The 26047-nt window shown below is 43.1% G+C and overlaps 2 protein-coding genes across 7 annotated transcripts in view; one reads left to right on the top strand and one right to left on the bottom strand.

The window, feature by feature from the left end:
- fam222ba (family with sequence similarity 222 member Ba) overlaps positions 1-19116 on the top strand; it is an 81105-nt gene extending 61989 nt beyond the window's left edge. For 2 of the 5 annotated variants that reach the window (XM_063031633.1, XM_063031634.1), the window contains one exon: positions 8969-19116. In XM_063031633.1, the coding sequence (XP_062887703.1) occupies positions 8986-10314 (1329 nt within the window). In that variant the 5' untranslated portion in view covers positions 8969-8985 and the 3' untranslated portion in view covers positions 10315-19116. Of the gene's footprint in view, positions 1-6883; positions 7423-8968 lie in introns of those variants that run through there. The other 3 variants (XM_063031635.1, XM_063031632.1, XM_063031631.1) reach the window with 3 other exon arrangements.
- Positions 19117-20390: 1274 nt separating this feature from the next.
- LOC134336938 (transient receptor potential cation channel subfamily V member 3-like) overlaps positions 20391-26047 on the bottom strand; it is a 55496-nt gene continuing 49839 nt past the window's right edge. The window contains exons 14-16 of one of the 2 annotated variants that reach the window (XM_063031630.1): positions 25154-25251; positions 23580-23653; positions 20391-22248 (exon numbers count right to left, since the gene is read on the bottom strand). In XM_063031630.1, the coding sequence (XP_062887700.1) occupies positions 21995-22248; positions 23580-23653; positions 25154-25251 (426 nt within the window). In that variant the 3' untranslated portion in view covers positions 20391-21994. The remainder of the gene's footprint in view (positions 22249-23579; positions 23654-25153; positions 25252-26047) is intronic. The other variant, XM_063031629.1, reaches the window with a different exon arrangement.

The raw sequence follows: 26047 nt of genomic DNA, 5'->3' as shown, positions 1-26047 counted from the left end.
TCCCAGCTTGAAAGTCATAGCTGCAGAGCAGTTAGGTTTCTGTAATAGGCCGAAGCATGCATTTGGAGATTGCCTTTTCTATACCCCAAAGCCATTTAGATGCAATGTTTGTAAAGAATCAGGTTTATTATCACAGACATATGCCATGAAATCTGTTGTTTTCCGGAAGCAGTACAGTCAATACATAAAAATTACTATAAGTTATAATAGGAAATACAAAAATGTGAATAGTGTCACAAAAAACAGGCCGCCGGGGTAGCAGGATGTTAATACAGCTCACAGTGTCAGAATTGGAGGTTCAATTCCAGTGTCCTCTGTAAGGAGTTTGTGCGTTACTTCCTGTGTGTATGTGGGTTTCCTCAGGGTACTCTGGCTCCCTCCCACAGTTCAAAGACTTACCGGTTAGTAGGTTCATCGGTCATTGTAAATTTTCCCTTGATTAGGCTAGGGTTAAATCAGTGAGTTACTGGGTGACACGGCTTGAAAGGCCTGTTCCGCACTGCATCTCTAAATAACTGAATCGAAAGAGAGGAACTAGTGAGGTAGTCTTCATGGGTTCATTGGGTTCATGATCCATCCAGAAATCCTATAACAGGTAGGTCAAATCCATTTCTAAAGTGTTGAGTCTGTGTCTTCAGACTCCTGTACCACCTCCTTGGTGGTAGTAATGGGAAGAGGGCATATCCTGGGAGTTGGGGGTCCTTAATGATGGATGCTGCTTGTTTGAGGCATTGCCTTTTTGAAGATGTCTTCGATGAAGGGGAGAAAGTTGTTCCACAGTGGAAAAGAACAGCCTGTCGTACAGTTACTTGGCTCCCTTGCCTGTTTTCTCGTGGGATTTAAAGGGAATGGTCTGAATAATCTTTTGTGTGCCTGCAAACGGTCCACTCAGCACCAGACTGACCATTCCCAACTTTATCCCAAGGCAGAGGAAGTGAGTCTAATATTAGAACAATTCAGCCTTTTGATAAATGTGAGACCTGTTTTAGTCAGGAAGAGAGACACATTGGACACTGGTGGCAACACATTGCTTCTGCTTTAAGAGGAGAATATGGAGGCTGGAGGTCAAAGACGACTTGTTCTTTGTTTGGAAGACTGGGTGGGTGGTAGGAATAGAGTCAGTTGTATTCTGTTTTGTCGTTTTCTGTGTTGTTCTGCTGAACATGGTGGGCATGCTGTGTTGGCATTGCAATGTGCGGCAACACTTGCGGGCTGCCTTCGACACAACCTTGGGTGTGCTGGTTGTTTACACACAGTGCATTTCACTGTATGTTTTGATGTACATGTTATAATTAAATCTGATTCTGAATCTGAGGAAAGTTAGAGTGGATCAGAGGGGAAAAATATGAATTTTCTGTTTGTTTTTGTCTAATTTTCCCTTTAGTGTAGTAAAGATCTCTCTGTGCAAATATTTTCCAAATCCAATGACCACTGGAGCCTAAATGCCAAACTAGACAGCTGAAATGCACGATTTCAGAACTCTTAAATGGAGATTTTTAAGCTCCATCCCAAGTGGTTAGTGCAATGCTTTATGGCACTGGTGATCTTGATCAGGGTTCAGTTCCCGCCAGTCTCTGTAAAGAGTTTGTGCATTCGCCCTGTACCTGCTTGGGTTTCCTCTGGGTGCTCTGGATTTTTCCCACGTTCCAAATGTGTATCAGTTAGTATTAGATAGCTGTGGGTTTGCCACGTTAGTGCCAGAAGCATGGCACTTGTGGGCTTCCCCTACCACATCCTTGGACTGTGTTAGTTATTAACACAAAATGACTCATTTCACTGAATGATTTGATGAATGTGTGTTAAATCTTTCTGGCTCCTTCTCCCTTCCTTTCCAGTCCCGATGAAGGGTCTCATCCTGAAACGTCGACTATTTATTCACTTCCATAGATGCTGCCTGACTTGCTGAGTTCCTCCAGCATTTTGTATGTGTTGCTTTAAATCTTTATTTAATGTCTGTGTCAGCCTGTGGCTTAGTTCTGTCTCATTTCTTCCACTCCTATCCTGAACTTTATTTCTCCCAGCACCCTTCTCCCCCACCCCCACCCCATCACCATTGTGGCCACTAATTGGCAAAGAAGAAGAATTGAAAAGTTGAGTAGATGGTGTGTGTGTGTGTGTGTGTGTGTGTGTGTGTGTGTGTGTGTGTGTGTGTGTATGCACGAACGCACACACAGTATTTGATATTCAAACGTAGAACAGTACAGGTCCTTCAGACCATGATCTGTGCCAACCTTTTAACATACTCTAAGATCGATCTAACCCATCCCTCCCATACAGCTGCCCATTTTTCTTTCGCCCATATGCCTGTCTAAGAGTCTCTTAATGTCCCTAATGTATCTATCTCTATCACCAGATCTGGCAGCACATTCCATGCATCCACCACCTCTGTGTATTTAAAAAAAACAACATAACTTTTGGCATCAAGGGAGAGGAATGAAGATGAAGTTGGCTCTTTATTCCTGTCCATAGATGCTGCCTGACTTGCTTAGTTCATCCAGCATTTTGTGCATGTTCCTCTGGATTTGCAGAATGTCTTGTGTTTCTGGCATCCACATTTCCTGTGTCGTGCATCATGCTTCAAGCATTTCAGTACAATATAATGATGGTTTTGTGAAATACTTATATCAGTTCCATTAGAACAGAAAACTCTTAGCACTAAGGAGAAATGAGTTACCTGCAGAGTAGTTTTTCTTCCATTGTATAACAGGAGGCTGGTGGCTTTACATTCAAGTTCAAAGTAAATTTATTATCAAAGTGCATGTATGTCACTGTATATAAATGAATCCCAGGGTTGCACATGTTCTTTGATAAATTTAGTTTGATCTTCGAAGTTCAAGTTTATTGTCATTCAACCATACACGTGTATACAGCTAAACAAAACAGCATTCATCAAAGGCCAAGGTACAAAACACAGTACCTTTATCATGTAAAGCACATAAGATAATATTAACAGGTTTTAAAAAATATTCTGTTGACATAAAGTTCATATACGACCTATAGTTAAATATACAACAGTATAATGCTACTGACACTGTCATAATTAACGTGTACTGGGTGGTAGTGAGGTGTTGAGAAGTCCCACAGCCTGGGGGAAGAAGCTATTACTCAGTCTCACAGTCCTTGTTCTTACACTGTGGTACCTTCTGCCTGACGTCAGGCGGTCAAGCTGATTGTGGGAGGGATGGAGAGATCCTTGACAATGCTGAACGCTCTGTTAATGCTGTACTCACAGTCTTTGTTCTTACACTGTGATACCTTCTGCCTGACGTCAGGCGGTCAAACCAATTGTGGACGGATGGAGAGATCTTTGACAATGCTGAGCGCTCTGAGAATGCTGTACTTCTGGTGTATGTTCTGGATTTGGGGGTGGAGGGGAGGGTGGTAAAAGAGACCCTAGTGATTCTCGTTACTTTAATGGGAGCAGTTTGAACTGACCTGAGAACGCCTTTGGATAGAGCTTCTCTTGGGGGCTCTCGGCCCAAAATGTACTCTTTTTTTCAATAGGTGCTGCCTGGCCTGCTGAGTTCCTCCAGCATCGTGTGAGTTTCTATTAGTGGCCTGATGTTTATCTTGTTAGAAACTGCCTTAAAATGTTTAGGCTAAAGCATTTTCTTCTCTGAATGCTGGACAGCTGGGCTTTTATTTCACAACCCTTCTCTACACATAGCTGTTGAGGTGTGCTTCCATCGGAACCCTTTGATCTTTCTATTGCTTTTCAATAAACTGTGTCAGATTTTCCCCAGGGGTCCGTAACCTGTTTAGAGTACAGTTTCTTATTGTCTGTTTTATTTAAGGTACATCAATTGAAATGCTGATACTGACACTCCAGGGGAAACTTGAGCTTTCAGTGTGTGATCTTCCTCCTCTTTTACTATGCAAATATCTCCTGATCTCTGAGGATCATTGGAATTTTTCCCCGTATTTCCACCTGTCATCCACCAGCCCCTCTCGAGTTCCTTCTGCTGATCGTGGTTAATTGGGCCATTGGTTAATCGGGCCTGCTGTTTATTTGGGACAGCCCTTAAAGGACAAAAACTAATTGAGAAGATAGCAAGGATTCCTTTCACTTATTGTGAACACTATGCTGATTAACTGTTGCTGAACAGTTTCGAACTAGGGTCAGTCACCTGCACTTGTGTGGCTGTTAGATACTACACTCTGCTTAGAGCAGTTTTTAAATAGTGTCAGTTGTGTATGCTTGTTATGTTAGCCGTTTGGGCCGACAGATGCTGATCATAAAACTGATATTTTTGATCATTTTATTTTTTTATTTTGACTTCAGAGAGTTCTAGACCCTTGCCAAAATGGCACAAAAAGATTTGACGTTGGTCAAAAAATTACCCCAAGGTACCTTAGTTTACAGTCCATCAAAAGAACATGGCAACATACACTGGATGAATTCTTCTGTTGATAACTATTAGGAACCAATACACACTTTTAGATAGATATTCTTTATTAATCCTGAGGGAAATTTGCTTTCGTTATAGTACTGTAGTAGAATGGGTCGTGTTCCAATTTGTTTTGTATTTCATTTAAATACATAATTTGTTACTCAGTTAAACAATAGTCTTTTTTTATATCTTTTTAACTTGGCTTAGTTGGACAAAATGTATGGCCCTGATGTGTCCCAATCAGCTGGAATCTATATACACGCACACACCTAGATAAATGGACAGTATAATATAAAATATATAAAATAAGCAGCACAATAAGGGAGTAAAAATAGTGACGTAGTGTTCATTGTCCATTCAGAAATCCTGTCATATACCTGTGACCTGTGAATGCTTGTCTCACTCCTCTCTCTCTCGCCTCTTTATATTGACTACCTTCCTTTTATACTCTCAGTCCTATTACATAGTCTCGGCCCGAAATGTCAACCATCTTTTTGCCTCTACAGACATGGATTTTAACCCGTTGATTGCTGGCAGCAAAGATGTTTGCCGATAAAAAGATTTCTGTTGTGAGCTTTAGTCCAGAATGCAAATGTCAGCACCTTCTCCCATTGCAGGGAATATTAATTGAACACCAAAAATCTTGCAGATTCTGGAAATAGGAATTGGACCAAAAAATGCAAGAGACTTGCTAGATCTGTCAGCAGCTGTGGAGGGAGAATTTCAGGACAGTGACCTTTCATAAGGATCATTAGAATATAAATGTTGTGCCGATCTTCTACTCTAAAACCAATTTAGCCCTTCCCTCACACATAGACACATAAATGCTGGAAAAGTGGAGGGCTAAGAGTCACTTCAGTGTCCCTATTGTATCTGCCTCTACCATGCACCTGCCATTCTCTGTGTTTAAAATACCTACCGCTGCCATCCCCCTATACAGTATCTTCACTTAGAGGGTGGGAGGGTGTGGAGTGAGCTGCCAGTGGAAGTGATAGATGCGGGTTCAATTTCAGCATTTAAGAGAGTTTTGGATAGGGATTCATGGATGGGAGGGGTATGGTCTGGGTGCCAGTTGACAGGACTAGGTAAAATAACAATTCTGCATGGACTAGATGGACCGATGGGCCTGTTTCTGTGCTGTAGTGTTCCATGACTATATGCCAGTGTTGTTACTGCACTGGAATAACATAATAGGAGAGCTGTTAGTTCTAGAACAAGGTCTTCAGTAGCACAGCTGAGATGTTACCTGAGCCCAAACCTGTGCTGTACCCAGTGCAGTCAGTCATGGAGTGAATTGGAGTGCTATTGATTGGTTTACATGTATCAAGATACAGTGAAAAACTCATCTTGACTAGTTTATATCGGTTAAATCATTACACTGTACATTGAACTAGAATAGGGTAAAGCAAACAGTAATGCAGAATAAAGTGTAAAGAATAGCAGAAGAGTGCAGTGCAGGTAAATGATAAAGTGCAAGATCATAATGAAGTAAAGTTTGAGGTCAGGAGTCCACCTTATCATTCAGGAAGTCTGTTCACGAGTCTGATTACAGTGTGCTCGAGGCTGTTCTTGAGCCTGGAGGTACGTGCTTTCAGGTTTTTGTACCTTCTGCGCAATGGAAGAAGGAAGAAGAGAGAACGTCCAGGATGGGTGAAAACAGTACAACATTACTGGCTCTTCATACATAATGAGACCTGGCGGGTGGCAGAGAGTTCAGCCATCTCATGGCCTGCGGAAGAAGCTGATTCCCATCTTAACAGTTGTTGTCCTAAGGCTGAGGTATCTCCTGCCTGATGGTAAGAGGTTGTTGGGTGGATGGTGCGGGGTGGGTTTCATTGACAATGCCAAGGGCCCTGCCGATACAGTGCTCCTGATAAGTATCCCGATTGCGCAGAGAGACCCCGATAATCCTCTCAGCAGTGCTTACGATTCTTTGTAGAGTCTTGCAGTGAGATGCCTTGCAATTCCTATTCCAGACAGTGATGCAGCTGGTCAGGACACTGTCAGTGATGCTCTTGTAATAAATCAGATTCTGATTCTCTCCTGCCTGTGGAAGTTGGTAATGGACCAAAAAAAGAAATCTTCAAACTGGCCTCTCCTCATACACAACCCGACCTTTCTGAGCTACTTAAAACCTGTCTACCTCTCAATTACCACACCTCTGATGGAAGGGCATAGGCTTGAAACATTAACTCTTGGATTCTCTCTTCATATATGTTGCTTTCCATGTTTTTTTATTTCCAGCATGTTTCTGTTTTTTTTATTTCTCTGCCCTTGGTGATAAGACGTTGTGTTGGTTTGATGAATAACAATCTCTGACCTTGCAGACTCAGGAGGAGATCAATTCTAGATAATGATTCACTTTCTCATAAATGAGCACTGCTGCTCTCCAGGCCAGTGCTTGAGTTTTCACATGACCACCACTGTCTCCTCTTGCTTACGTCATCTTCTCTGCAGTCTTTAATACCTCCTGCTCTTCCGCTTTATCACAGACCTTTCCCCTTGTTTTCTCCTTCCTCTTCTTTGTGTTGTTTCTTCAAATATTTTATTTAGAGATACAGCACAGTAACAGGCCCTTGCAGTCCAATGAGCCTGTGCCACCCAATTACACCCATGTAACCCATTAACCTACTAACCTGTACATCTTTGGAATGTGGGAGGAAACGAGAGGAAACCCAGTGAAGTTAAAGATTAGCTTTATTTGTCACATGTACATACCTTGAAGCATACAGTGAAACATTCGTGGGGAGAATGCACGGAGAGTGGCAGAATTGAACCCAATGCTGTAATAGCATTCACGCTAAGCTACTGTGTGCTTAAAAGGTCATGGAATGGATTTTACCTCGACACATGCTACTGATTTCCAAAATCAGTAGTACTTAACTTGTGTAATTTCAACATTTAAAAAGATTAGAGTTGGAGGAAAGGAGGACCAACTGCTTCTGACCAGGCTCATTACCGACCAGACTTCTACACTCAAGATGGGAGAAATTACTGCAGGTGCTAGAAATCTGAAGAAAAATCACTGAAGGTACTCAAAAAGTCAGACCAAGTTTGCAGGAAGTGAAACTTTTCATCAAACGAATTTTTAACAGAAGAATTGAAAATGTTAAACACTAGGTTTTGCAGATGCTGGAAATCTTGAGCAACAAACAATGCTTGAGGAACTCAACAGGTCGGGCGGCATTCTTTGGGGGGGCAATAAACAGATGATATCTCAGGACTGGAAAGGAAGGCAGAATAAGAAGGTGAAGGGGAGGAGAAGGAGTGCAGGCTGGCAGGTGATGGGTGAGACCGGGTGAGAGGGAAGGTGGGTGGGTGGTGGAGGGGAGGAATGAAGTAACCTTATTAACCTGATGTGTTAACTGAATTTTCCCTACACAGGTGCCATGTGACCTGCTAAGTATTTTGAACATTTTGTTTGTATTTCATACAAGGTCATAGTTTTAAAAGAAGTGAAGGCTGTAATTCTACGACCTAGACCTTTGGGTTATGGTTTTACTGGATGTGACAGCTGATCAGAAGCATTGTGTATTGGCTCATGGCAGTGGGTGGCCCAGCTGCTGAGCAGCAAACGCAGTGGAAGGGAGGCCACTGCTGAGGCGTGGTGCTTGCCATCGAGGTGGCGAACCAATGGAGTGGGCTGGGCAAGGCAGCCTGCACAATGGAGACGGCAGTGCTGATGGCCTGCTGGAAATGGAATGATACCTGTGAGGAGGCCTGTGCTGAGGAGGTCCAGGCATTCTATGAGTGTGCAGTCTGAACCGAGAGCAAAAGCAAATGCGGAATGTGTCACACAGCTGGGCTTTTTGACACCTACACAAGCCACAAAGTGGATGCAGAGATTTCTGAACAAAATATAATACATGTCACATAGCATCCGCAAGGACATTATGACCTTGTCTTTTTGGCAGACTTGCACCCAAAGCTACATGAACATAGTTACTTTTCCTTTGAATTAGATGATGAACAAGCTGATAGTTAAAAACCGCTGAGAGGATCACCAAGGTCTCCCCCCCCCACCCCCGCACCATTTGTGACATTTACCAGGAGGGTTGTAGACAAAGAGCCTGAAATATTGTTGAGGATCTCTACTACCCATCCCACAATCTCTCTGACCCACTACCGCCAGGAAGGAGGTACAGGAACATCAGGACTAGGACTGTCAGACTGGGTAACAGCTTCTTCCCCCAGGGTGTGAGACTAGGACAGCAAGTTGTTTACTGTTTATTATTTACTGTTCACCTATGCTGCTCACTACAAGCATTATTAATTATATTTATTAACTTATTTGTGGTAATATTTTGTTTTGTGTGCTATGTGTGACATACTGTATGTATTGAGGGTGCATCATGATCTGGAGGAACATTGTTTTGTATATAGGTACAGACAGATGACAATGAACTTGAACTTGGTTTGTTGGATATCTAATGTACAAATATTCAAGAGAATGTCTTGTTGGATAGAAGGTGAATTTATTGTGAAATACAGGTTAAATTATTTCAAAGAAAGAATCCTTGTGCATAGTCCATCTGATGTCCTTTGTCATTCACCTCTCTTCTGCTTTGTATTCTTAGGGGAAAAGACACAAAAGATGAGATCAGCACAGTACCCAACCCCAGCAGAATTGGACGCGTATGCTAAGAAAGTTGCCAACAACCCACTGACTATAAAAATCTTCCCAAACAGCGTCAAAGTACCGCAGAGGAAACACCTCCGCCGTACGGTAAATGGTCTAGACACTTCGGGCCAGCGGTTCAGCCCTTATCCCCCTCAAGCTGGTTCTAACCGTGGTCTGCTCGCAATAGTCAAGCTACCAGCAAAAAGGATCGTGAAGGACTTTGACGGAACCCGTGCGAGGCTGCTGCCGGACATCGCCATGAATCCTCCGTCGGCACCCTACGCTGCACCTAGCACTTTAACCCACCCGCAGAATGCGCTGCTGCAGCCTGGTTTACACGGATACCGGAAGGTGCGTCAGGACGGGGACGCTCCCCCCAATGTCACGGTGTCTACCTCAACCATTCCGCTCTCCATGGCCGCGAGCCTGCAGCAGAACAGGCCCTCTGACCTGAACAGTGTCGTACACCAGATATACCAGATGTGCCAGGCCAGCGCAGGCCTCACCACTACCTCGGTCTGTGAGGGCCAGATCGCCAACCCCAGCCCCATCAGCCGAAACGTCCTGATCCATGCCAGCACCCGGGTGTCCGGCCATGCCCTGTCGGCCCACCTGCCCCCCTGCATCGTAAATCCAGGTGACCCCGCCGTTGCCATGACATCTGTCGCCCCCAGTGGCATCGCAGTGGGCAGTGTGGGTCGGATGCAAGCCGCCTACCAGAGTGACATAGATTCTGCCACTTGGCACCAGCACCAGCTGGCACAGTTACAGCACGCGGGCAGGGACGCTGCAGGGGTAGGGCACCCCGCTAAGCTCCAGAGGGACGTTGCCGGACCTGGCTTCACCACCAAGACACTCGGCTACCCTGTGGAGCTGTGCCCGGGCCAGCCTTACAATCTGAAGGTTTCCGGGGATAAGCTGTCTCCATCACCTCCGGTCAACGGGGCGCCGGGGTCTCTGCCCTTCCCCAACGGGCAGTACTTTCAGCCGATGTGGAACAACATCCTTCCGACGCCCAACAGTGACAGCTCAGGGTCCCAGGACCTCGGGATGGCATTTCACGGAGGAGCCTCGGGGCCGGCGGACTGCCTGGCAGCGACTCACTTCCGGGCCGGAGCTGGTTCCTCCGGCCAGACGAATGTCCTGCAGACTGCGGAGTACCTGGGAGCAGAATACCAGAACTCCTGCTTCAGAGACCAGACTATGGGGATGCTGGGCAAGATGCACAGGCTACCCATCAGTCGAGGCCCAGAACCAAACGTTAACCAGAGTAGTCATATTCACCATCCCGTGTACAGATGAGATGGTGCCCTCTGAATCTGGCGCTCGAGTAGTCTTAACATCAGTTTTGGATAATATTCTTTTGCGTTGTTGCTGTTTGATTGCCAAACTTGTCAGTGATTTCCATTTTTGTTTTTAGGGACAAATTATTGCAAACATCTTATTTTCGTGGGAAGGTATTTATCAAAATTGAAGTCTGCAGATCTCACCACCACCTTGATGCACAGATTAGAAACCAGTTTCAGTGACAGATTTTGAGGGGGAGGGGACCAAAATGCAAAACAGATGCACTCTTGCAATGATGTCTTTATGCCAGCACCTTGATTTGAAAAGCTGATTTGGAATTACCTGGTACGTGTGCACCGATCCCTTAGTGGAGTTATGGGCTTCAGTTCCTGCGTATAAGCACAAGCGATTCTGCAGATGCTGGAAATCCAGAGCTACACACACACAAAATGCTGCAGGAACTCACTCATCAGGTCAGGCAGCATCTATGGAAATGAATAAACAATTGACGTTTCAGGCTGAGACCTTTCATTAGGACTGGAAAGGAAGGGTGAAGATTTTTGAAGGTATAAGGGTGTCCCCGTGAACAGTTCCCACTGGCCTGCTTGTCATCATGCAGTGATCCAGCGGATATGCGTGCGTGCTGTGGGTGTGTGGCTGGCAGGCTCTGGACAATCTGTGTTCTTCAGGATTGCACCCCCCCCCCCACCGACCTCTTGTGCCTCGTGCACCGCAGGTTTGCTGCAGCCATTATAATCTGAACTGCAGAGCTCTGTTTAACTCTGATGAATGATCCAATTGCAAAGCTCTCACCATGAGGGAAAATTTTCACTGTGAAATTTATGGGCCAAGAAGTGACAGATTGCAAACTCACTTAAATCTGCAGCGCTGCATTTATTTTCTCTCCGCAGATCAAAATAACGCTATATTTGTAAAACAGGAGGGGCACTCCCTGCAGGTAATAGTACAGTCTGACTATTATGATAATTTATTTAAAGCCCTTTTGCTTTTTTTTTTGCTCCTCTGGGTCTCTGCATTTCGATTGCTTTAGTGGAGAGAGCCAGAAGACAGATAAAAGAGATTAGGCAAGAGAGGTTGTGTGAGCTCCCAGTGAGAGGCCGTTATGTGGAGTCAGAAGTTTCACAGCACAGGAGGGGACGTACTGCACATCTTGTCCTCACCCGCCTCTTGTGGTACCATTCTGCCTATTTTATTTCAATAATTCCACCCCCCCCCCCACTTCCCATTCCACATTCCGGCTCCCCTCTCTTCTTCTCATCTCTCTCTGATGTCCCTTCTCCTTCCCTTTCTCCCATGGTCCACTGTCCTCTCCTATCAGATTCCTATCCTGAGGAAGGGTCTTGGCCCGAAATTTCGACGGCTTATTCCCCTCCATAGATGCAGCCTGACCTGCTGAGTTGCTCCAGCATTTTGTATGTGTTGCTCTGGAAATTGGGCAAAATCTCAGAAATGTTACAAAAAGGTCATCAATGTGAAGTGTAAAGCATGACGCTGCAGATGGTGGCTGATGGTTTTACTTTACATGTTCTGTATCTGCACAATATTTTAGTGATGGATCAGACCTAATCTTGGTTGTACTGTTAAAACACCCCAGTTACACTGTCTTGCACTATTAGAATTCCAGCTCTGGTTGCTCCATAGTGACACCTGCTGGTGAGAACCTCAAAGTACATTTATTAGCATATACTACTTTGAGATTCATTTTCTTGCAGGTATTTACAGGAAAAGGAGAAAAAGAAAGAAATATAATAGAAGAACCTGGCCTTTGACTGTTTTAGACTTAACTGCAAAGCCCAAAATGCAGTTGTCAAATGCTACTTGCTGTCTGGTTCAAGTGCAGGAGAAAGACCACAGGTTACCACTGCCTTCAAACATCCAACACAAACTTATTTCAGCAAAAGGAGGGAAAAATTTGAGGAAAGAATTTTTAAATTTTCCAACTACAAGGTATGGTGTCAACTGCAGAAACAACATACTATTTTTTTTCCATCATTTTCTATCCCTTCCTAAAACTTAATGGGTCAGTAGATTATATATTATGGTGTTGTTAAACACCTGTGCACAGGGTGGTTCTCTTAAATCTCATGCCCTCATAATCCTTCCCATCACTTGCTGTTCATTAATGTAAAGAGGAAAAATTTCGACAACAAGTGGATTTAATCACAGTCATGTTTGGCAGCAAGAGCAGTAAATGTGTTTTATTTTACTTTTCCATACACTGGCTGAATATTGCTATACTACTGTAACTTTAAAAAAAAAACTGTGTAATGATTCTGTAAGAATGTTGCCTGTTTCGTGAGGGTCCGAGTGTCAGTTGCGTATGAGTGCTGTCATTGACATCTGCGAGTCATCAGTTTCCCTTAAAGCTCATCGAAAAGCCTTAAGTCTTCGCTCTCCCTGGTCCTCTTAAAATGAACACGGTTTGAAGGTGGAAAGTCAGCATTGTTTTCAGCATGCAGCTGCTGTTGGATAACAATCACGCTCAAGAAACAGGAAAATAAGACAGAGTATTTTTTTTATTCTGTGTAGTTCAGGGCTGTAACCAGTTCAAACATCCCCTCTCCTGAATCTCCAAGGCTTTAAAACTTTACTGAGGGTGACTAGATATGTGATAAATGTATTTGTGATCGGAATATGTTAATTGGGTTAAGGTTATTGCATCAGAGTTGCTGCACAAACATTTATTGAATGTGGTGCCTATATAAAGAAGCATCTGATGATATTTGTAGGTATTGACTGATCGGCAACTGTACAACATAATCCTGTTGTTCTTCCTGGTTGTCTATTCTGCCTCGTCTTCCTTTATCAGCTCCCCCCTCCTCAGTAAATCTAATATTGATCTTCTGGCTGTCTCCCCTCTTCCCCATCCCTGTGGGAGTAACAAACAAACTGTTCCCTATTCCAACCTGAAATTAATTTTATTAAACTCCCACCATGCTTCTTGCTATACTTGCTAGGAATTGGCTTTCTATTAAAAAGAAGCTTTATAGGGTCCACATTCTTGTGTCTGCATTTGGAATGAAACCAGACAGGGCTCCTTATTTAAAAATTCTCTAATGATACTATAATTATTCACCCACAATGTCCACTGACTGCAAAAATCATGACCAAAGTCATTGGCCTTGCATAGTAATTTGAACAGTATATCCCTTTTCACAGACCCAGTGCAAAACAGTTACACCAACTTCTTTTATAAGTTGGGGAACTTTTTCTGTTTTTAAAGATTTTCTGATCATTTGAAACAGAGATTTCACTTATAACAACTAGATTTCACTAAGTTGTGACTTACATTTTGCTACTCAAGAACAATGACTGGCTATGCCTTCCCATTTTTGACCGTGGGTAAGAAGTGAACTACTAGTGTGTACCAGTCTTGGTGGCATTAGGCTGGCAAGCTGAGTAAAGGACTGATCAGGTACTCTTTCCTGAGCTAAATAAGCAGGGTTGAAGACCTTGTGTCTGTATTAAAATAACTCTGTGACTAGAAAACATCAGTACTCTTTTGACAAATTATCTGTGTAATACTCACTGGGGAGGCCTTAAAGGGAGTGCCTCATTGCATCCCAAGCAAGAGTTATTCTTCACAGCTGGCACCTTGCTTATGTTTATTGTTATATCTCATTGAGTAGCACAGATAGCTATAGTAATGACTCCTGTGGTTAAATGTATGGCTGTGCTGTAGAAATCAGAATTATTCCAGGCTTAAGTGTCTTTAGTGTCACAGCAATTCCCTTGACCCAATAAAGCAGTTACGTTAAAAAATTAGAATTATTTTTGACTGGGGATATTCAAAATTAGCCTGGTTCAGTCGCTGGTCTGTGGTGAAATGAATCTCATGAGGCATACTGAGAAGATGAGCCTTCACAAATCACCGACTCCCACTTTGCCTATCCAAGATGCCATATTCAAGAACAACTTTGCCTTCCCACCCCAGTTTTAATTTCACTGTTTGACTTTGAATATTTCAACAATTCCTTGCGGTGTTGCCACTAGGATCTTTAAAGCCAGTGACACTAGAAGCAAGAAGTCTTTGGCTTTACAGGAATTTCTGTACAGGTCTGGGGAAGGTGAGTAATGCTTTTCCAAAGATGGAAGTAACGTACTCTACAAACAGTTCATTGGTGTGACACTGGGAAGGGCAGTGTTGTGGACAGTTGTTCAAAACCTGAGTCATTTACATGTTTTCTCCCCTGTAGTCTGTGGATTCAATATCTAATGGCAACATTACCAAGGGGTCTATGGCTGTTCTGATATCTGAGAAGCTTTGACGTGTGTATTTGAATTTTATCAGCTTTGTGCTAATTCCAAATGAACACAAGTATTTCTTTTCTCTGCCCTCAGTGTGGAAAAGGTGCCTCCACTGGGAGGGCTTAATTTAATAATGTGTTAGCTGGATATGCCCACTGTGGAGTAGACTGCTGCTGTGTTCCTTAAAAACAAAAACTGAAGACAAATATAAGCTGCTTTTTATATGTGCTACGGGTAAACCTGAGCCTTCTGCCGTAGAGGTCCAGTTAATAAAAGTACTGACTGAAACACTGCACTGTAAACGACAGCGAAATGAGGGGCGAGAGCTTGTTTTAGGAGTAAGGACTGCAACATTTGCACAGGTAGATGGTAGATGCATTTTATATACAATCTGAATTTAAAACCCTGTAACAGAGTGTGTCTGTTCAGAAAAATCCTACCCAATGGAACCTGTCCTCACGTAAGAACTTATGCCCCAGCTTTCATAAGTGTAGAGTGATTATAAAAAATTCCATTTGCATTTCATCTCATTTTATTAAATATTTGTTCTAACATGCTTTAGCAGGAGTTAAAGAGAAATTTCATTCCAGGTTGGGAAGAATATCTCAGCAACACAATGTTAATAGAACATAGAGTAGTACAGCACAGTACAGGCCCTTCGGTCCACAATGTTGTGCCGACCCTTAAACCCTGCCTCCCACATAACCCCCCACCTTAAATTCCTCCCTATACCTGTCTAGTAGTCTCTTAAATTTCACTAGTGTATCTGCCTCCACCACTGACTCAGGCAGTGCATTCCATGCACTAACCACTCTCTGAGTAAAAAACTTTCCTCTAAAATCCCCCTTGAACTTCCCACCCCTTACCTTAAAGCCATGTCCTCTTGTATTGAGCAGTGGTGCCCTGGGGAAGAGGCGCTGGCTATCCACGCTATCTCTTCCTCTTATTATCTTGCATACCTCTATCATGTCTCCTCTCATCCTCCTTCTCTCCAAAGAGTAAAGCCCTAGCTCCCTTAATCTCTGATCATAATGCATACTCTCTAAACCAGGCAGCATCCTGGTAAATCTCCTCTGTACCCTTTCCAATGCCTGACATCATGCAGTTTTTCAGATGTGTGTGCAGGGTATTTCTTATACTTTTAGAACACAGAACAGTACAGCACAGGATCAGGACCTTTGACCCACAATGTTGTGCCAAACTAATTAAATTAGTATTCATTGTCCAACTAAACTTCTGCCTACACAGCATCCATATCCTTCCATTTTCCTCACATCCATGTGCCTATCAAAACATCTGTTAAAAGTCCCTAGTGTATCGGCCTCTACCAGCACCCACCTCTCTGTGTGTTTAAAAAAAAAACAACTTGCCCCCTTTCACCTTAAAAGCATGCCCTCTAATATCAGACATTTCAATCCTGAGTAAAAGATATAGTCTGTTTACTCTACGCCTTTCATAATCTTATAAACTTCTATCAGATCTCCCTTCAGCTTCCGTTTCTCCATAGAAAACAACCCAGGTTTGTCTGGCCTGTGTAACCTTTTGTTAACTCTGTGTCCTTGAGACACAACTCGCCAGCAACCCCTTTCACAGTCCCTCCTGCACATTAGCATCACCCTAACATGGCATGGACTTTTCTTTAAGCTGACCTACTATTCCATCATTTTCATTTGGTGCTTTGCCTGTGGCTATATTGCAAACAAATTGCGTTCCTCGGATTCTGTGTTCAACCTGGTTCTGGATTGCCGGGATATCCAATTTATTTGTTATTCAACTAAGCTGAAACTGTGCAGCTGTTCCTGTTGGGCTTGAAGAGATTCTCACTTCCACTTCTACCACCTAGAGTCATAGAACACTACAAAAGCAGGCCATTTGGCCCATCTAGTCCATGCTGAACTATTAATGTAGTCCCAATGACCTGCACCTGGACCATGGCAGTCCATACTTCTGCAATCCAAACTTCTCTTAAATGTTGAAGTCAAACCCACGTCCACTACTTGTGTTGGCAGCTTGTTCCACACTCGCACCGCTCTCTGAGTGAAAAAGTTTCTCCTCAGGCTCCCCTTAAACATTTCACCTTTCACCCTTAACCCATGACCTCACCTAACCTCAGTGGAAAATGCTTGCTTGCACTTACCCTATATATCCCTCATAATTTTGTATATCTCCATCAAATCTCCTCTCATTCCCCTACACTCCAGGGAATAAAATCCTAACCTGTTCAACCAGTAGAATACTGACTCCAGAGTTGTTTCACATAAGACGTGATGTATTAGTTCCTGCACGCCCCAGTATGCCCTGTACATATTTTTGAATTTCAATTTCACACACTCTCCCGCTCATCCCTGTAGTGAATGTACAGTAAGCCACACTCATGGGCTCGGTCCGTTTCTGGGTTTTTCTTTCTTTTTCCTGTCTCTTCATTTCATCTATCTCTTTTCCTGTCTGTGCCTCTTTGAGCTCCCCTGATTACACGCTAATTTGCAATACCCCTAAGTCATGCTGGACCGAGAAAATTGGCAATCTGCTTGGAGGTCAAATTGCCCACTGAAGGTTGAATTTGATCTCTTGAGTGCCCTGTATCACAAAATTAACACTAATGCTGAGATCAGAACCAGTATTACCCTTGCCTTGCTATATTGTAAGGAAGCAAGTGAACTTATAAAAATCTTTTATCTTTTTTAGTTTTAAGGGCCAGAGTAAAGCAATTGGAAAATGTCCCCTTCAGATAATCATCCCATGTCCTGGTCAGTTTTAGTACATGACTACCTGTTCGGTATTAATAATTTATGACCTTTGTTAATTACAAAAAATCAAAGAGGGTTGAAAACCTCAATGTTACTTTCACGCAGGGAAAAGCTGAACACTTGTGATTTGTGTCTAACTATGGTTTTGGAGATGGTAGTCTGAAGATGAGCAGTCCTTGCTACTGGTGTATGTATCCAGTGCAGTACGAAAACTATGTACACTGTTGTAGGTCTATGTTTTGATGAAGAATAATTAAAAAAATTTGCACATCTGAATTGTGAGTTTTGATACAGTGATGTTCTCTTTAAAATTGCTAAGCAGGACTGACTGACTGTGTTATAAATCTGGACCCCAGCAAGAGAAAGACATGGGTTGAGCATAAGCACTGTCCATACACTGTTAGTGCTTAAAGGAGATACTTCCATTTCTATACTCAGTGGCATGCAGACAAGGTCAAGTTGTTCAGAATGGGGAAGAACAGTGATCTAAGTGAATGACTGTGGAATGATTGTTGGTTCCAGATGGGGTGGTTTGAGTATCTCAGAAACTGCTGATTTCCTGGGATTTTCACACACAACAGTCTGTAGAGTTTATAGAGAATGGTGTGAAAACAAAAAAAATCCAGTGAGCGGAAATGCCTTGTTAATGAGAGAGGTCAGAGGAGAATGGCCAGAGTGGTGCAACGTGACAATAATTCAAATAACCACACATTACAGCAGTGGTGTGCAGAAGAGCATATCTGAAAGCACATCACTTCAAACCTTGAAATGGATGGGTTAAAACAGCAGAAGACCACGCCAGGTTCCATTCCTGTGCCAAATAAAGTGGCCACTGGGTGCGTATCTAACGATCCAAGTTCAGGAAGCCAGCATTGGGATGGAGATGAGTTATAATAAAAGTAAGAAATAATAATTTATAGAAATGGTGAACAGAGCCCCTAAAAGTACTGTCACAATAGCGTGAAGGATAAAAGTAGAAATGATGGGAGTTGAGATGACAGTGGTAAATCTAAATTGTAAAAAACAGATGAGCAAAGGTAGCTTTTGAAAAACAGCCCACGATGTTGTGCGGATCTTTTAACCTACTCCCAGATCAATCTTACACCTCTCTCCCACATAGCCCTCTATTTTACTTTATTTACAAGTCTTCCTAGCATCTTGTAGATGTCCCCAATGTATCTGTCTCTACACCCACCACCTCTAGCAGCACGTTCCACGCACCCATCACTGTGAAAAATCATGCCCTCTTGTACCCTGGGAACATGTCTCTGGCTATCCACTCTATCTATGCCTCTTATCATCTTGTACACCTCAAGTAATTTCTCATCCTCCTCCTTCTCTCCAAAGAGAAACACAAGCTCACTCAACCTGTCATCACTAAGGCGTAACACCCACTAAGAGTTTTGGAGGGATCCTGAGGCATGTCTTGACAGGTTGGTTGTCGAGGATCTTGTGGGTAAACCTTGAGCTAAGAGTTACTCTTTAAAACTAAAAGGTTGCCTGTTTAAGATGGAGATGAAGTGAAAGGATTGAGCCTTTGAAACTCTTTCAAGTGCAGTGGGAATGGATTTTAAATATTTGTAAGACAATGTTATGATTAGATCCTTGAAAAGGGATGAAGGTTTATGGAGCTGAGGTGGGAATGCAGGTTAGGTTACAGTCAGATTTCCATGAACATTTTAAATGGTGGATAGTCAAAGAAAATCTATTTATGTGGTTCTAAATATGTTAGGCTTGAGGTATGTTAAATGTCAATATTTTTCCTCTAATACAGTCACACCCAAGTTTCTGAATGATGCCTTAAACCAAGACTGTGATTGTAAATAGCAAAACTTCCAAGCAGGGTCTTGACTCCCAAACCAAGTGGAATACCCTTCCTTTTATTTAGTCAGTCCATTGCAGTGGTAAATGCTTAGGACTGGAGGAAGGAACTTGAAGGGCATGGGAGGGAAGTATTTTTTCCCCCACACAGAGTGATTGGTATCTGTAGAAGTGGTGAAATTAGAGACATGTCGACAGGTACTTAAATAGGCAAGACATTGAACAACACTGCCCAGATGTGGGCAATGCAGATAAGTAAAATGCACACCACTGATGTGATGGGCTGAAGGGCCTGTTTCTCTATTGTATGACTCTGCCTCTAGAACTAGGAGCAGGTAGACAAGATAAGTATGGAACGCTGCAGCACAGTACAGACTCTTCAGCCCGTAATGTTGGGCCAATCCTTTAGGATCAATCTAACCCCTCCTATATAACCTCAATTTTTCTATCATCCATGTGCCTATACAAGTGTTTCTAAACTGTTCCTAATGTATCTGCCTTTACCACACCCACTAGCAGGGCCATCCATGCACTCACCACTCTCTATGTAAAAAAACACTACCTCAGACATCTCACATGTAGGCACTGTTTGCCCTAAGCTGCATGGGTGCATGGGCATGCAGTAACTGAAAGGCTCCCATGCACATAGCCTTTGTGGCTGGGCAGCTGGAAATTTCTTATATATAATGCTATCATCATTTGAAATTACACTTATATAATTTTGAAATCTATGTTAATATAATTGTGAAATACCCCATAATTAAATGAATATAATCCATAAATTTTCTACATAATAAATATTCCACCTCTGAAACATTTTAGAACTTCAACATATTTCAACACTTCAACTTCAACACTGTCAGTGTTTCAAATTACAACGCTGTTACAAATTGTAACAATAAACACAGTGTGGAAGTCGGTAGCTCAGTGTTGATAAACTGCCAGCCTGCTGAATGCAACATGAAAGATGTCCTTTGTTGTACTGTATTTCATTATACTCTTCAATTAGTAAATAAAATCATAAGCATATGATTTTTCAATTTTCATATTCATAGTATGCATATTACAAAAAAAATCTTTAAATGCCACGTGGTTTTCAGGCAGTGTACAAGTCCACTGGTCAGAGTAATGGTTAGTCTGCATGGCTGTAAAAAAAAATTAGAGGAAATATTGCCTATAAGTATTCCCCATGGTTGGAGAGTCTGGACCATGACTGGAAGTTCTCCTATTTAAAACCCCACTCTTGGTTTAAGCCATCACTCAGAATCTTGGCCATGATTGTATTGTAGGAAAAAATATCTTCAAAAAAATTGATCCTTAACAAATACCCTGAGTTTAACATATTCGAACCACACAAATAGATTGCCTTTGGGATACTGAGGCAGAATGGGAGGAGATAGTTTAAACTAATTCTGTTTTATTGTCCTTCAGAAACTTTGTCACGTGTACATCGAAACATACAGTCAAATGTTTGCATCAACCTATGCAGTCAGAGGAGGGGCAGCCTGCAAGTGTCTCCACACTTCTGGTGCCAACACAGCATGCCCACAACTCACTAACACTATCCGAGTGTTCTAGTTTCCTTCCACGTTTCACATTGTTGGAATGTGGGAGGAAACTGGAGCACGCTGAGGAAATCCACATGGTTATGGGGAGAATGTACCAACTCCTTGCAGACAGCGGCAGGAATTGAACCCTGATGGGTGATCACTGGTGCCAGAAAGTGTTTACACTAACCACTATGCTACTAGGTTCCTGGGTTTCAGCACCAGATCATCCTGGGGTCCAATCCACATGCACAATACCCAAGGAGTAGTTTCAGTTGTGGGTAGGTTCCAATTTGAACTGGACTGGTATCCTCAGTGTGCATTTGATTTTGCAACATTAAACTTTGCCCCATATATATCCTTTAAAAATTACTTTTATTGTTTATATTGGCCATTTTGTTCTACTTATCCAGCTGGGCAAGGGGTAAATTAACTTGCATTTATGTACCACCTCCATAAGGAAAGTAGCATTAGCTGGAGCGAGGAGTGGATTTGGTTCACCCTTGCCTTACTATCTCTCGGCTTGTCCCCATTGGCCAGAAAGACTTTTCCAGGGTTGTTCTGAAGTTAGCATTGAACTTCCAACCCCCTGTCAGGTTCTGACCCGAAAATGCAATGTAAAACCAATTGTACCACAGCAACAACATTCGGCTGTAAGTAGCACGATACTGTGGATAGCTGGAGTTTCAGAACCATCTGATTCATTGTGTTGACGTCCCGAACAAGTGGTTTGCATCTTCATTTAAGGCAGCACCTGACATTCAGTGTTCCCTTGCAATATACACAAAAATGATGAAGGAACCCAGCAGGTCAGGCAGCATCTCCGGAAAGGAATGATGAGTCGACGTTCCAAGCCAAGACCCTTCATCAGCACTGGAAAGGAAGCGGGAAGATGCCAGAATAAGAAGGTGGTGGGAGGGAAAGGAATAAAGAACTAGAAGGTGATGGGTGAAGCCAGGTAGGTGGGGGTGGGGAGGGAAGGGCTGAAGAAGGAAAAATATGATAGGAGAGAAGAGTGCATCATGGGAGAAAGGGAAGGATGAGGGTGAGGAGAAGGAGTAAGGCCAGAGGGAGGAATTGAAGAAAAGGGAAGGAGGAGGGAAAAAATTACTGGAAGTTGGAGAAATCAATGTTCATGCCATCAAGTTGGAGGCTACCTAGATGGAATATGAGGTGTTGCTCCCTCAATCTTTCCCTTGCTGCTCTGAAACATTTGGTCTGAAAGTCCCTGAAATGGAGCTTGCAAAAGCTTGACAAGGTTAGTAACCACTGAGGCGGCGTTGTCTATCACACTGTTCCAGCAGGAACAAATTAAACCAGTGCATCTCCGCTTGGCCCGGCCTGGCAGGGCTTGAACTTCATAGCCTCTGTCTCTGGTGTACTCTGTTCTGAAATCATCTCTAGCCGTGTGTGGCTTGCTGCCCTGTTCCTGTTCACTCTCCGGGTACATTTCCTGTTGTGGCCCAGGTTCCATCTTCTGGTCCAGAACTTTTTCCTCGGAACACTTTCACGGAGTGGTAACTTCGCTTTGTCCGCTTCGTCTGAGCTTTCATCAGAGGACGTATCTAGAACAAAAAGAAATTCAGATTTCTCTATCTGCGATAAGCTGACATTTGTCAAATAGTGCAGGAAATTTTAACATAGTAAACGTTTAACCTATTAAAACAAAAACTTCACATCAATTTAAAAGTTTCTTCCCCCAGGTGGTTAATCTGTGGGTAAGAATAGGATGATTTGGCAGATGAATACACAATGGAGGAATTGGTGCAGAAAGCAGTAGTAGACTGGCATGTATGCCACTGATTCATGGCTGAAAAGAGGCTACGGCTGGGAGCCTAACATCCTGGGATATAGATTGTATTGAAAGGTCAGTTAGGAAGCCAGGGGTTCTATTGGTAAAATGTGAAATCAAATTCTTAGAAAAAGGTGACTTAGGATCAGAAGATGTTATGGCTAACACGAGAGGACACAGTTTTAAGGTGCTTGGAAGTAGGTACAGAGGAGATGTCAGTGGTACGTTTTGTTACTCAGACTGGTGAGTGTGTGGAATGAGCTGCCGGTGACAGTGGTGGATGCGGATACGATAGGGTCTTTTAAGAGACTCCGGGATAGGTACATGGAGCTTAGGAAAATAGAGGGCTATGGGTAACCCTAGGTAATTTCTGAAGTAAGTACATGTTCGGCACAGCATTGTGGGCTGAAGAGCCTGTATTGTGCTGTAGGTTTTCTATGTTTCTATGATAGACTTCACCCCCTCTATCTTTCACCTCTGACTGTAAACATTTTAAACCAATTTTACAATGCTGTTTACATTCTAAATTCAAGCTGGTATTTATGCACATTTTATTCCATATCTGCCTTTTAACCTGTAGCCTCATTATATTTTTTAAAAATTTGTTGAATGTTGTTTTTTGTTGCAGATCACACCCTGACCACACACCACAGCAAATTCCTTAAATACGTAAATGTGTATGGTGAATAAACTCAGTCCTTGATCCTTACCACAATAGCTTATCGTGGACATCCTTGGCTTAGCTCCAAGGGCCCGTAGTCTAAGAAAGGACATTTTGGCATGGGGAAGGGTCCAGAGGAGGTTCAGGAGAATGATTCCAGAAATGAAAGGGTTAATGTATGAGGAGCATTTGATGGCTCTAGGCCTGTATTCACTGGAGTTTAGAAGAACGGTGGGGGTGGGGAATCTCACTGAAATGTACCGAATATCGAAAGGCCGAGATAGAGTGGACATGGAGGGAGTCAAAGGTTACCTGGCAAAGGCAGGAAAATGGGGTTGAGAGGAAAAGTGAATCAGCCATGATTACATGGCAGAGCAGACTTAAAGCATACAGTGGAATGTTTTGCTTGCTCAGTGACTAACACAGTCTTTTTTTCTATTTACCTTCCTCTTCTCCTGGATCTTCATGGATGCAAGCTACGCTTGTACTCCACTTTGTCCAGTTCACCTCATTGATCCTGGAGCGAGAAACGAAGAGTTTGGAAACAAAACAACATTGATTCAGGATCAGGATGTGACGAGAAGTTTGTTAACTTAGTAACAGCAGTTCAATGCAATACATATAGAAGAAAAAAAAACACAAAATAAAATAATAATAATGAATAAATAAGTAAATCAATTACAGTATGCATATATTGAATAGATTAAAAATCGTGCAAAAACAGAAATAATTAAAAGTGAGGAAGTGTTCAAGGGTTCAATGTACATTTAGAAATTGGATGGTGGAGGGGAAGAAGCTGTTCCTGAATCGCTGAGTGTGTGCCTTCAGGCTTCTGTATCTCCTACCTGATGGTAACAGTGAGAAAAGGGCATGCCCTGGGTGCTGGAGGCCCTTAATAATGGACACTGCCTTTCTGAGACACCGCTCCCTGAAGATGTCCTGGGTACTTTGTAGTCTAATACCCATGATGGAGCCAACTAGATTTACAACCCTCTGCAGCTTCTTCCAGTCCTGTGCAGTAGCCCCCACCATACCAGACAGTGATGCAGCCTGTCAGAACGCTCTCCACAGTACATCTATAGAAGTTTTTGTTGACATACTGTACCAATCTCTTCAAACTCCTAATGAAGTACAGCCATTGTCTTGCCTCCTTTATAAGTGCATCAATATGTTGGGACCAGGTTAGTTCCTCAGAGATCTTGACACCCAGGAACTTGAAACTGCTCACTCTCTCCACTTCTGACCCCTCTGTGATCCCTCCTTTGGGTGTTTAGGAAGGGTAGATTGGACTGTCCCAGGTAGCCCTCCCTTCCCCAATCTCTCAAAGATTCATCTGCACTTTCTGTGTAGTGTTTAAACTTCATCCTGCATTGGTATTGTTTTACCTTGTTCTAGCTCTGTGGTAAAGCTGTGAAAGCCAACAGCCAGGAAGGCAGTTCTGCAGAGTTTCGTTGAGAGCAAAGGCCATGTCAAGGCACAGGAAGAAGCCACTGCACTCGGGGAAGACCCCAGTTGTGACGATTACCGTTGGACCCAGACATCCGAGGTCGAGAGAGTGGAACTGTCCCAGTGCAATGGCTTTTTCCATTTTAAAAACTCTCCTGCATATGTGACAATGATAGATCAAATCTACAACAGACAACCAATCAATCACCTCAATGCACTGTGCAATGATTGAATCTGTATGAACCGTTACAAGACAAGTTTTCACTGTATCTTGGTACAGGTGCCAATAATAAACCAATCCCAATTCCTTAAATTACCTTCACCATCTAGGTTCCTATGCCCTCTACGGCAGAGATTCACCACCTCCTGAGAGAAGCAATTACATCTCACTGAGGGGGGCAGTGTGGTCCAACTCAGGGCTGCTGCCCCGTGGGTCCAGGGACTGGAGCTCAGTGTGGTCCAGCTCAGTACTCCATGCTGTGAAACTTGTAGTTTTGTGGCAGCAGCACAGTGCTGTATCCAAAACCAGCAACAGAGAGAATGTGCTGTAAGAAGGCAGGCTGTGTGTTACCTGATGTATCTCTTTCCATTGAGGTCTTTTCCCAGCCGAAACTTTTCCTTCAGAAACTTTGGCAAATACATCTCCAAGTTCAGAATGGTTCTCGCTCGCTTGCCGGGGGGATTTGGAGAAAAGGTACAACACAAAATAATTACTCCACAGTGTTCTGTACTGATCCCACAAGCTAACCCAACAATGTTCTGTTCATAAACACAAAAAAACTCTGCAGGTTCTGGAAATCCAGAACAACACACACAAAATGCTGGAGGAACTCAGCAGGTCAGGCAGCAGCTGTGGAAATAAATAAACAGGCAATGTTTCAGGCCCAGACACTTCATCGGGACTGGAAAGGAAGGGGTAGGGGAAATAATACATGTTCTGGTTACTCTCTTACCCCTTCTCTTCTTCCCACCTGCCCATCACCTCCCTCTGATGTCCCACCTCCTCTGCTTTCTCCCATGGTCCAGTCTCCCTCTCCTTCAGCCCTTTAACTTCCACGTATCTCTTTCCTGCTTCTTGCCTTATCCTTCCTGCCCCACCCACCCAGCTCACCCCTCACCCGGTTTCACCTCTCACCTGTCAGGTTGTACTCCCACATTTTTATTCCGGCTGTTCCCCACTTCCCTTACAGCCAGAAATTTTGACTGTTTATTCCTCTCTATGCATGCTGCCTGGCCTGCTGAGTTCCTCCAGCATTGTGTCTTTAATGTTTTGTTCACCTGGTTTGAACCCATTTATATTTAAGGATGATGTGCCACCTTGTGGAAACTGAGGTTACTGGTCTTTTGGATGGAAATGCAGCCACATATATCTTTTAAAGGAAATTATCTGTTACTTTATGTCTGAAGTTACTGATCCCTGACACATCAGTGAAGAAATCGGTGCCCAGGCCACAAGCTCCCATGG

Source organism: Mobula hypostoma, chromosome 23 (assembly GCF_963921235.1).
Source record: "Mobula hypostoma chromosome 23, sMobHyp1.1, whole genome shotgun sequence".
Taxonomy (NCBI): domain Eukaryota; kingdom Metazoa; phylum Chordata; class Chondrichthyes; order Myliobatiformes; family Myliobatidae; genus Mobula; species Mobula hypostoma.
This window is presented reverse-complemented; position numbering and strand designations above follow the sequence as displayed.